Source organism: Eulemur rufifrons, chromosome 13, assembly GCF_041146395.1.
Source record: "Eulemur rufifrons isolate Redbay chromosome 13, OSU_ERuf_1, whole genome shotgun sequence".
In the NCBI taxonomy this organism is placed as follows: Eukaryota; Metazoa; Chordata; class Mammalia; order Primates; family Lemuridae; genus Eulemur; species Eulemur rufifrons.
In genome coordinates this window covers 7,257,268-7,269,464 of record NC_090995.1, presented here as the reverse complement: position 1 = coordinate 7,269,464, position 12,197 = coordinate 7,257,268, and the positions used below count along the sequence as shown (strand labels likewise).

General features: G+C 35.7%; 1 protein-coding gene across 2 annotated transcripts in view; it reads left to right on the top strand.

Annotated features, from left to right (window-relative positions):
• GRID2 (glutamate ionotropic receptor delta type subunit 2) overlaps positions 1–12,197 on the top strand; it is a 1,124,557-nt gene that overhangs the window by 853,051 nt on the left and 259,309 nt on the right. For both annotated transcript variants that reach the window (XM_069485505.1, XM_069485506.1), the window contains one exon: positions 4,103–4,204. In XM_069485505.1, coding sequence (XP_069341606.1) covers positions 4,103–4,204 — 102 coding nt within the window. The remainder of the gene's footprint in view (positions 1–4,102; positions 4,205–12,197) is intronic.

The following is a 12,197-nucleotide window of genomic DNA, read 5'->3' as shown; positions in this document are numbered from 1 at the left end:
AAGTAATTAAAGCACTAAGCATTTTTAAGGTTTTAAAATGACTTCAGGCAGTAACCAGAAATACTATAGGAAATCGATATACTGTAATTGAAAGGAAATTGAATTGGTCTTCACTTTTTTATCCTTCCTAAATTTTCTCTTGACTGCCAGGCTACAGAAGATAGTGAATCTTTTTTTGCCACTGGCAGTGTGACTTTTTGTAAATCTCGTGTGCTGCAGGGGCCACTTTTATTGTTTTTTATTTAGAAAGCACTCAGCTGAAGAGATACAGTATGAGATTTTTGTGTGCATTATCTTTATTAGTCTTTGGCCTCATCGGTAAAAAAACAGAAACAAAACCAAAAACACAACCAAACAAAAACGACCTTCTTCACATAGCCAGCAAAGTCAAATTAATGAAATTTCAAACAATGAAACCAGAGGAGTTGTTACATAAGCCTCACACTTGAACCTAAGTGAAATTCTTCGAGTTTTTAGCAAGTACTATGCCAGTCAATCTTGCTATGCTGCAGGAAATACTACCCATTGCAGATATAAATCAATTTGAATGTATGTAAACCTCACTCATTTTTACTGCATATTATTGGAAAAAAAGAGTTATTACAATCAAACAAAATAGCTTGAAGTGAACCTCAGGGAGATGAGGAGATATGAACAAAAATCAAAGAATTTTAAAACTTGAGAAATCCTTCAAAATGATGTGGATAATCAACATTTCTTCTGTGTGCTGCTGCTGTTTAATTTCTCATTCATCTTTGCCATACATTTTGAGAAGTATCATCAGGATTTAGGGTAAATAAAAGGTATTCCATGCTTATATTTTTAGGAAGCTGCATGAAGCATAGAGTTCCAGAAATATTTTTGACAGTGTCTTGTCCACTTCATTTTTTTACCACTTTGCTTTACTCCAATGCTCTCCTGACTGTTGCAGCGGATGAAAGATAGCATAGTGGAAAGAGCAGAACCTTTCTATCCTCAGTTTACCCTAATGTAAAATGGGAATAATAATAGTTATCTTCCTCAAAGAGTTGTTCTGAGAATTCAATGAGTTAATATAAGTAAAGAGTCAGATGATGGGCACCTACTATGCACTATATAAATGTTATAATAATTGTTATGAAATTATGATGGTGATGATCTGCCTTTTAAATTTTATTGCCAAGATGTGAATCCACTAGCTATTATTTTGAGCCAGCAACTTAATAATTCTGAACCTCAATTTCCTTAATTATAAAATTTAAATATCAACTCTACTCTCCTTAAATATCATGTTTATGAAAAGGATTCATAAGCTATAAAACAACATAAGGAAGAACAGTGAATCTGGACTTTTAAAAGAAGTAGTTTAAATCCTAGTTTCAGCTCTTAGTAGATGCGTGGCCTTAATTAAGTTCTTTGTTTCCTTGTTTATAAAATAATAATGGTAATAGCACCTTCTCATAAAATTATATTGAGGCTTAAATGAGATCATATACAAAGAGCTCAGTACCATGGTTGACACATGGAGAGTATTAAACAATGTTCAAAAATATATTCAATGTAGAATATAAGTATTATTTTAATTTCTTAATGATGTCTCTTATATCACATTTTGATATGTGATAAGAGGATCTCCTTTATTTCTGCAGTTTTCCAGAGAATCTGTATCCTAAACATTCTGTAGCCCAAAATTCAGTCTTTAACCTTTTAGTTCTTGATGTCCACAGCTAATATTTAGAAAACTTTGGAGTTTGTGCATATGAAGGAAGAATTGAGTTAACTAAAATGAATTTACCAATCCTAAAATCCATACCACTGTTATTAAGAAGAACAACTATAAAACTGCTATTATCAAAACATATGTGAGTCAGACAGAACAAAAAAGAGAATACACAAAGGTGAAAATCCTTCATCAAACAGAGGAAAGAAATTATTGTCTTATGATCTATTAATATATGAGAGAGTCTAGCCAAACATTAAAATTTTAAAAAATGAGAAAAAACAACATATATGGTATAAATAATGATTAAATCACTGCCTAGATCAGAAGATGAGATGTGTTGACCTATTCTACCTACTCCAAATGCTTTGGTAGTTGTGTTATTTCAAACCCCCAAACACTAGAGTGCCTTAGAATTTTTAAACCATTGACCATATTTAATTATGTTTAAAGGAGACCATAATTCAGAATAAATTAAAAATTATCTATTTTAAACTGTTTGTCCATAGCAGTGTTGAAACAAATTGCTTAACAAGTTTTGTTGCTAATCCAGTAGAAAATATTTTGACTACTCAATACACCAAAATGCTATAGTCCAGTTGACACTAATAGATATCATTTATTTAGACAAACTGACAATAGGTTCACCAAACTTAAAAAACAGCTCCAAGGGGTCACAAAAGTTGGCAGCTTAGATTTATTTACCATGAACAAGATTATGCCCTAAAAGCTATTTGTTAAGCTTAAAATTAAGTAATACCTTTGTAAAATATGGAGATAGTACATTGGAAATTTAGCACTCCATTTACTGTCATAGAACATTGTTTTCCACCAATATTATTTGATCTAGGAAAATAAAATCCTCTTGAAGAAGTAATTATAAAAAGTGCACATCAGGGAATGTAATTGAGGATAGACTTTTGTTGACCTCAGAAGAGAACAAAAGCTCAAAAGAAATTTCATAAAGTTTTAAATTTGGCAAGAGGACTACAATATCTCTGATAATTAGACTTTCAACACATTTGGATTTGCTAATTGGATCTAAGTTCTAATTAGACTCTTTATGTAACTAAGAATGTCATATCATTGTATGAATTTAGTGTGCTTTTACAGTTGAAACCAACAATTAGCAGCATTTTCAAATTATTTTAATAAGAAAAAAGCTGGCTTTGTTGTTTATATTGTGACATCCCCTTCTTTTAAGATATATTATGTACATTTTAGTTTTCTTAATTAAACACCTCTTGGGAAGCTCAAAGAGAAACTTAGGTTTTAATAGGAAGCACCAATATTTTTTATTTTGGGGGAAAGCTTGCCAGGATGTTGATGACTTAGGAAGCCGCAGACAAAATGCAATACAAGGAAATAAATCACAATCATCAGGAGGAAACAGCACAAATAAACATTTGCCCCTCTCACCATTCAGTTAATCAAAACAGTCTCTAAATACGACTAAAGGTTTGTTACATTTTTAAAATGTGCAGATGCAGAAGAGGTTCCCAAATGTGAAGGCTCAAGGAGCCGGTATCAGGATCAATAGCAGGACATTTCTTCCCGAGATGTGCATTGCAACAGTCTCTCTGCAGCTTTGCTCCTTAAGCAGTTATCTGGTAATTCAAGTCACATCATCTCTTTCTTTTCTCCTTATTTTTGACTGAGAGTCATCAATTTTATCCCATTGAGATTTATAGGCAATAATTTTAAAACTGGTAGCCCTCAGATTTGGGTATTACAAGAGATAAGAACTACATGAGACTGTAAAATTAAACCAGTATTTTGGAGAGCAAAGAGCAGTGAATCATTGTAAGATTTCAAGGGAAAGACTGCTGCCAAAATATTCCAAGCAAATTGATAGCACTGACAAAAAAGCCAAATTATATTGTTTTATGTACTGTGAATAGTTTGAAAACAACAAAGCCGTATACATGTTTTCCTCAAATAAAAGCAGTTACTCTTCTAACCACATTAAAAATATTGTAGTTTTTTTTCCCAGTAAAAGCAATATATGATCAAATTAAAACTATTGAAACTATAAGAAAATCTAATTTGTGCAGTAATTGATATATTAGAACAGACGCTATGCTAGAATTACATGCGCTATTATTTCTCCAATTAGCGCATTACTGAGCCTGAATTATTGCTGTATATATAACTGCTCATTAAGTCAAATGTCCTCAATGAGCCTCCTAAAGCATGTTGGGTATTGTCATATGCCATATGATGATATTTAAAAGCAGAATGACATTTCTGATTGCTTCATTTGCTATTAAAAAAGAAAACCTGTGCAGGACACTTTTGATACCAATTATTTCAAGAGCTATCATAGTTTTCCGTAAGGTCTATACAGAGGTGATTGGAGTGTTGTTCAGGCAGAAAAGTGACCAGAGCCATTTTATCTTTCAGCTTGGGTGCTGGAATCCTGTCACCGGTCTGAATGGGTCACTGACAGATAAGAAACTGGAGAATAACATGCGTGGTGTGGTTCTACGTGTGGTGACTGTTCTGGTAAGTCTTAGCTACACCTTGTGGTTTCGGCTTCTAGCGATTACTTTAGCGAGTATTTCTTTAAGTTTTATTAATGGGAGACATAATTTCAAGAGAGCTTTTGACAAATTCTGACTGTGCTTTCTAAGATAGTTTTAATGATCATCTTTTCCAGCCTTCAGTTTATGTGGATCAGGATCAGAGTTTTGCAGGCTTTTCTTTTAATTACAGCGCTTGTGTTAGCAACTTCCTTAGATATTTAAGACCCAATTTCCATTCTTCTACAGTTTTCTACACGTGATAAAGTAAAGGTATCTCTCAGGCATCCTCTCACTGAAAGTATAGCACACATAAATGACGATAACCGGGCCAAACAATGGTAGATTTGATAAAATGCATGCATTCAGTAATAGTAAAATATTAGCAGACTAAGACAATCCATTTCCAGTTAGGATCTTACTTCAAAGGAAAGATCATGCAGTTGTTTAAGATATTTATTGAATGTCAACTATGCCAAGCTCAGTGCTGATTAATGAGGACATTGAAAAATGAGTTAGACAGATATGATTCTGTCTTTAAGGAGTTTATCATCTAGTGCTTCTGTGAATCTTAAATGGGATTACAGTAGTCTCCCATTATCTGCAAGGGATACATTCCAAGATCCCCAGTTGATGCCTGAGAGTGCCAAAACCTGTATATACTATGTTTTTTCCTACACAATTACATTGTGTAGGGCAGGTAGTGTGTACAGCATGGACATGCTGGACAAAAGGGTGATTCACCTTCTGGGCATGATGGTAGAAGAGCAGGAGATTTCATCACGCTTCTCAGAATCATGTGCAATTTAAACCTTATGAATGGTTTATTTTTGGAATTTTCCATGAAATATTTTCAGACTGTGGTTAACTAGGGGTAACAAACTGGGGAAAGTGGAATCACAGATGACTGGGGATTCCTGTGTACACGTGAAACCTTTGTTACTATTCCACTTACTTATTAGAAAAATCAATATGGTCACTATTATCATAATTCTATATATCATCATTTTCTCTCCCAATAAACATATAACATAAGATGCTAACAGAAATATTCTTAAACTGTAAGATACTCTAATGGGTACTGTCTAAATAGCCATAAACTATGAAGCTATGCATTCTCCTCATGTTTAACCTTGTGCTAGTTTATAGGATGTTTCAAAACCTAATAGTCCATAATTACTTTTTTTTTTTCAGAAAAGCCTACTTGTTTTTAAATTTGAAAAAGCCTTCTTATAGGTAAAGTAAATTGCAGAATTAGTAATAAGAGTCAGTCTTTTTGATATGTTTATGCTAATTGGAATGTTCATCCAAGTTTATAATACCCAGTGCTGCCCTTTGTACATTGTTTAATACAAATAGACTCAATGTAGTTTCATTGTCAAAAAAAGGATCTGTGAATATTCTCTATAAAATGAAATTCAAGTGAGGAAACTATGCCCTTTTTCTGGGGCTTATAATTGATTTCTAGTTACAGTTTTAATAAGGGTTTCATTGTTTTCAGTAAATAATTATATTACAAATATTTCACAACTTAAATGTGAATGTAATTCTGTATGTACCTAAGGGTAAAGATATGAATTTTTATTAGTGTGCTAATATCTAAAATAGACATACAGTTAAAGTGCAGCAAACTATTAATAGTCTCGTCTCTAGTTATTAACATGGAAACTCTGGTGACAACTGCAGTAAAGGACAATATATGTCTTTTGTTTTTCTTTGAGAAAAGAAAACAATTTTTAAGGCAAATTAACCTTATTCATTTGTTAAGCAATTATTACTCACTATATCATAGACTTGGTCATGGATATAGATAAATATTACATAGACCCTGTCCTCAAAGTATGCATAGAAATTTGTTAGGTTGATTTACACACAACAGAACAGCTAAGATTTACTAAGTGCAGTTGACCTTTGGTATCTGTGGGGGACTGGCTCCAGGAAGATCCCCCATACCAAAATCCTCCAGCACTCAAGCCCTTGATGTAAAGTGGTATAGTATTTGCATATAACCTACCTGCATTCTCCCATATACTTTAAATCATCTCTAGATAATACATTGCAAATGCTATGTAAATTGTCATACTGTATTGGTTTTATTTGCATTATTTTACTGTTGTATTGTTATTTTTATTTATTTTTAATACTTTTGATTCTTGATGGTTGAATCCACATTAGATTGAATCCACAGATGCCAAACCCAGGGATGTGGAGGGCTAACTGTACTTAATGTGTGCCAGGTCCTCTATGAAGTACTTCGCATGTGTTCTCCTATTCAGTCCTCATGGTATTCCCCCAAAATAGATACTATTCTGATCTCAAGATTATAGAAGAGGAAACTGAGATGTCCAGAAGTTGAAAAAAATTTGAGAAGGTTATACAGATAATACAGCACAGTTGGGATTCAAATCCAGGAATTCAAATCTTCCCTCTTATTGATACACTATACTTTCTCCAATCCTGTGATAACTGTTAGAATTGAGCTATCTACAGATTTTTATTTGACTTGGGAGTTAGGAATTCTTAACTCTGAATAAGGTGAAAGTGAGTCTTACTGGGAAAGCTTCGAAGGGCCAATTATTTTAAATTCCTTTCCAGGCTGAATAAAACGATTACTATTTTGTTCATGAAAGAGTAGTGCTTCACACAGTGCTAATGTCGGCATGCCCCAGGTCCACCTTCATGACACACAATGGTCTCTGTTTTTGCAAGCTCAGCCCTGCACAGATGCCCAATGTAGTTATCGAGTGGAGATACTGACACAGGCTGTTTTCCCCAAACGAGTGCCCCGTTGAGTAAAAGGTTGTGACACTTATTCCATTTCCACAATATGCAGCCATTGTACTTAATAATTTTGCACGTTTCCTGTTTCTTCCTATAACTCCTATGGGAATAGAAACTAGTAATGGTCTTATTTATTTCCTACAAGTACCTTTGCAGGTCTAGCTCTCTGTTACGTGGCCTTTCAAGTTTCTTCCGCTCAATACTGAGAATCACTCTTCCTCTCAACCCACCCAGCAACTCCAAAAGCTTGATGCTTTACCTCCCTAAACTCTGAAACTAGGATTTGCTGTATATTGGACTTGATTTGGTCACCTAAACCACCTCCCAACCCCACCCCTTGTATTCTAAGTACTTGCCTCCAGAACTTTCCAGAAGAGAGAAGTAAAAGGGCCCACATGTAAACCCCCTGGGGAGAAGATCTTTCAGCCTTTATTCTGTTGTAGCTTAAATATAACCCCAGCTCCATCTGCTCCTCCTTTACTTCTCAGGAAATCTAGATTAATAAAACTGATTTTCCTTACCTAAGTTTTCAACCCCCCATTTCTTTACTTCACTGACTTGAAAGAAATAATATTTATCTTAAACTAAATAATTTAGCAATATATTGTTTGATATTCAAGGGGCAAATGAGTGGTACACCCAAACAGTTCACTGGAGTGTTGAAGTGATTATTCACAAAGATGTAAACAGTGTTAGAGGCATAAACAAGCAATGTTGAAGTGCCAGGGCCTAGATGCACAGGAAACCTTGACTTCCGTAGAGACTGATGGGGGTGGGGAGGGACCAGTGTTACCAGACCTGTCAACAGCTAGAGCCATGGGAGAGAGAGCACCACTCATAGCAGCAGTGAACTTCAGGACGGGAAGAGAAAGAGAATCATTGCCAAAACCGCAATCAGGCAATGAGGAAATGGGAAGAGAACACACCCCCATTTCACTCCTCCTATCTTCCCATCTCTTTTCATTGTCTACAAGTGCAAATCCAACCTGAAGTCAGAGGGCAAGGCCAAGTATAAAGACCATGAAGGTTAGCGTTCTAGGACGCAGAGCAGGGCCATGGAGGCCACGGTGGATCCCAAAGGGAAACAGGGAAAACCAACACGAACACCTACCATCTGATAGGACCTGTTATAAAAAGGTTATATGTGTTAACTCATTTAATCCTTATAAAACCCTGTAAAAGATGTACTAATTACATTAGAAGGATGAAAATAGGGCACATAAGGGTTAACTAAATTTGCATGTGCATATAGCTAATAATACCCAGAAAAGTTTCTATCTCAGGGACCCTGGTTCCAGAAGCCATGACCTTAGCCACTCTCATGTTCTGCCTTCCGAATTAGAATGAATTTATGTTAGGTTTAAGTGAAATATGGAATAACTGTTGAGATGTGGAGATTGCATATGTTATTGGACTGGTAACTTAGGGGCATTTTTCTAAATGACATCACATGTAGATAACTTTATATTCAGCCATCACCAAAGTGACAGAAATATGTCTTAGAAATGGAGGAAAAGAATAAATGAGAATAAAAGACAGACCTTCCAGCTTGGTGTCTCTGCCAATCTGTTTCCATAGTTTACCACCTCTTACCAAGTGGACCGAGCGTACTAATACAAAACAGTTATGAAGATTTTGTTTTCCCTCTTAACTTCCTGAGTTGCACAAGTGTAGATAGCCATAAATGGCCAATTATGTCATTCAATTTCTTTAGTGATAATTCACTAAAAAGCTATTAGAAACATCAGTGAGTAATAAATACAATCACAATACTTATCAAAATAACATTGAAGGAACTTGGTAACAAATAAAGAGGAAGGCACGAGAAGCTATGTATGCTGCAGTACATACAAAATATCTGAGAAGCATAAGCTGGCATTTGGGAGGAGCTCACTGATTAGTAATTCTTATTTCCCTGATTTACTTGGGTGAAAAAGACATTTGGTGTTCACTTATAAATTCACTTGAGAAATATTTATCAAGTATCTTCTAGACGGTTGGGGTACGGGGGTACGTACTAAGCAGACAAAGATTCTGACTTCAGGGGGTTTCACTCTAGCAGGACAGCTCCAAAAGCTCTTAGAATGTGCTTAAAAAAATGTAATTCTGGCCGGGCACAGTGGCTCACGCCTGTAATCCTAGCACTCTGGGAGGCCGATGCAGGCGGATTGTTTGAGCTTAGGAGTTCAAGACCAGCCTGAGCAAGAGCGAGACCCTGTCCCTACTAAAAATAGAAAGAAATTATATGGACAGCTAAAAATATACATAGAAAAATTAGCCGGGCACGGTGGCACATGCCTGTAGTCCCAGCTACTCGGGAGGCTGAGGCAGGAGGATCGCTTGAGCCCAGGAGTTTGAGGTTGCTGTGAGCTAGGCTGACGCCACGGCACTCTAGCCTGGGCGACAGAGCGAAACTCTGTCTCAAAAAAAAAAAAAGTAATTCTGTTGTTCTGCACTAAATATACAATACAGCATTGCATTGCCTAACATTACCATAAAAATAATTCAATAACTTTGTATAAATATATGACTGGAAGTCTATGGTAAAGCCATGAAAATGATTTTTCTGTATTTTATAAACTAAAAAAAATAATTTTTCATATTTTCATATCTCTAAAATTAGGATGCATCTTTCAATTGCTATTTGCAATTATAACTGTCAGCAGTTTTGTCTTTATTATTGATGTGTAAAACAATTATGCATCTTACAATAGGAAACATTTTAGATTGAGTAATATGTGATAATTTCATAAATTGTTAGTGGATTTTCCTAGAAAGTTAAATTCAAAAACACTGGGCAAGAAGCCATCATAAAGAGAACAACTATTTTAAAGAATACGTCTAAAAGAAAATAAATAACATAAGGAAATATGCCAATTGAAAAAAATAGAACAGTAGTAATAATTAAAAAAATTAGTGTAAACTAAATCTGTTGCTACAGTCACAGAAGGATAAAAGTGGGAATTGCACAGAGATAGCTTATCTTAAACCGGTACCACCGAAGCCAGGTTCCGGCTATGTGTGGAGAGAATGGTGGGTTTTCCTCAGCAACTTACCATGGAAGGGTTATTTGCCCAGCTGTAGCAGAGATGTACCTACTGAGTTATGATTTTAAAAGGAATTCCTTTTTCCTAAGATTCCCCATTATTAGTCTCACCTCTTGAAACTGTTTGTAGCAGGCCTTATTCCCCTGTGACAATTCACATATGTTGTCTGAGGTCTGAAAGAGGTAAACATTGTACGGTACACCCTTAATTATTATCCTTGACTCAACAACTATTTGTTGAGCATATATTGTAAGCTAAGGATTGTGTTAACTTCCAGAGAGGCAAAGATAAATAAGATATAGCTCCTGCTTTCAAAGAGCTCCATGTAAATCATTTTATCCAAACTACTAAGTTCTTTAACAGAAAACAGGACCTGTATGTTCAGGACTCAGAATGAATACATTTTGGAGAGGTTAGGAAAGAATGATAAAATTCAGAGAGAAAGGGGGACAGGGAGAGAACAATTGAATAGGACAGATGTCAGGGTCTTTTTATAATCTAATCTCAGAAGTAACATTCAAGACTGGCTTCAGGAGTGTAGCAGACAATTTTAGTCACCATTTCCTGTGTTCTTTGACACAGACTCTTTGTAACTCTGTCTCTACGTATTTAATAATTTCAGTAGTGTTGGACTCCTGCACTAAACTCTAAGTACCAATAAGACACAAAGTTGGTTTTCACTTATAATGCCTGACATATAGAAGCAGCTCACTAAATATTTGTTGAATAAACAAATTAAAATATTCTGATAGCCTGAAGAGGCATGTGGGGTGGGGGGAGGGGAGGAGAATGGAAGAAAAGAATGGAAAAGCAAGGAAAAAAAATAAAGAAATAACTCTATATGTGATTACAAAAATAATAACAGGGATGGACATAAGCCTATGCCACAATCGATGATATTAGGATTCCTTATTCTTTGATTTTTTTGATTTTCATTTACTAAGTGCAAATTTCCAAGAGAAGTGACAAAGGATATCCTAGACTGATAGGTATTCTTTATTTCAGCTAAGTATTTTATCTCTGAATTCCTTTCTCTTTATTATACCATGATGAACTGAATCAGACAATCTAGATGGAATGCTGGCCGTGGGAGGGGGCTTATCTATGTTATCTCCACCTTGAATAAGTGCTAAGCCTCATACTTCTCACTGTTCATCTCCAGAGAACACTCTGGTTTCTCAGACTCCCCAGAGCTGCAAAAACACCTTAGCTAGGTCCATTGCTCCTCACTCATCCAAGCCCAAGTGGCTGAAAATGCTCAACCTCCTTCAGTTTTTGTAGTTTTCTAAGATATTTCCTCTTTCTCCCAGAATGCCCTCCCTCCGCTCACCTAGTAAGGGAGATACGAATGGATGTCTGCTATTCTCTCAGCCTCCTTTGATAACTATGTCTAAACATAGTCCTACTCAAACTCCATGTGCCATTCAGTGTCACCAGAGTGGCTCCTTAGCCTCCCAGGCATCCATGATACATTCAACCCAGCATTTTTCATTCAGCATCCTCTCTCTGCTAGGCATTGTGCTAGGTGCTGTGGCTGCAGAGGTAAACAAAATAGACATAGTCCTGCTGTCACAGAAGGTGACAACTATTGGGGAAGATCGACAACATTCAAATATAGGCATTACTGAAGAGCTGGACTGGGGAAATGAGAAAACCTTCCCTGAGGGAGAACTGCTTAGCTGTAGTCCTCAAAATGGGAAGGACCTTTATGTATGTCCTGGATGTCTCCCAGAAAAAACGTGGAAGATGGACGATGGAGAGACGACATGGATCTGCACACAAATAAAACCCATATCATATTATTAATATTAATTAAAGTCTGAAATTAGTAGAAATAAATTCATATAGATTCTATATACTTTTTGTCCAACTGTTGTCCTATAAAATTTATAGTTTTGCTCTGCCACTTGAAATTTTACGTTAAGGTTAAATATAAAAAACATTAAGAATTGTTTTCTATTTTCAAAAGGATCAAAGCTATTAAATCTTTTGACATAGTTGATACTAAGAAATTATTTTACCCATTCACAGTGTCTGTCCAAACAACTATGCGCTTTTAAGGTAAAGTAGAAAGTTTTAGCCAGGCACCATGGCACCTGCCCGTAGTCACAACTACTCAGGAAGCTGGGACAGGAGGATTGCTTGAGC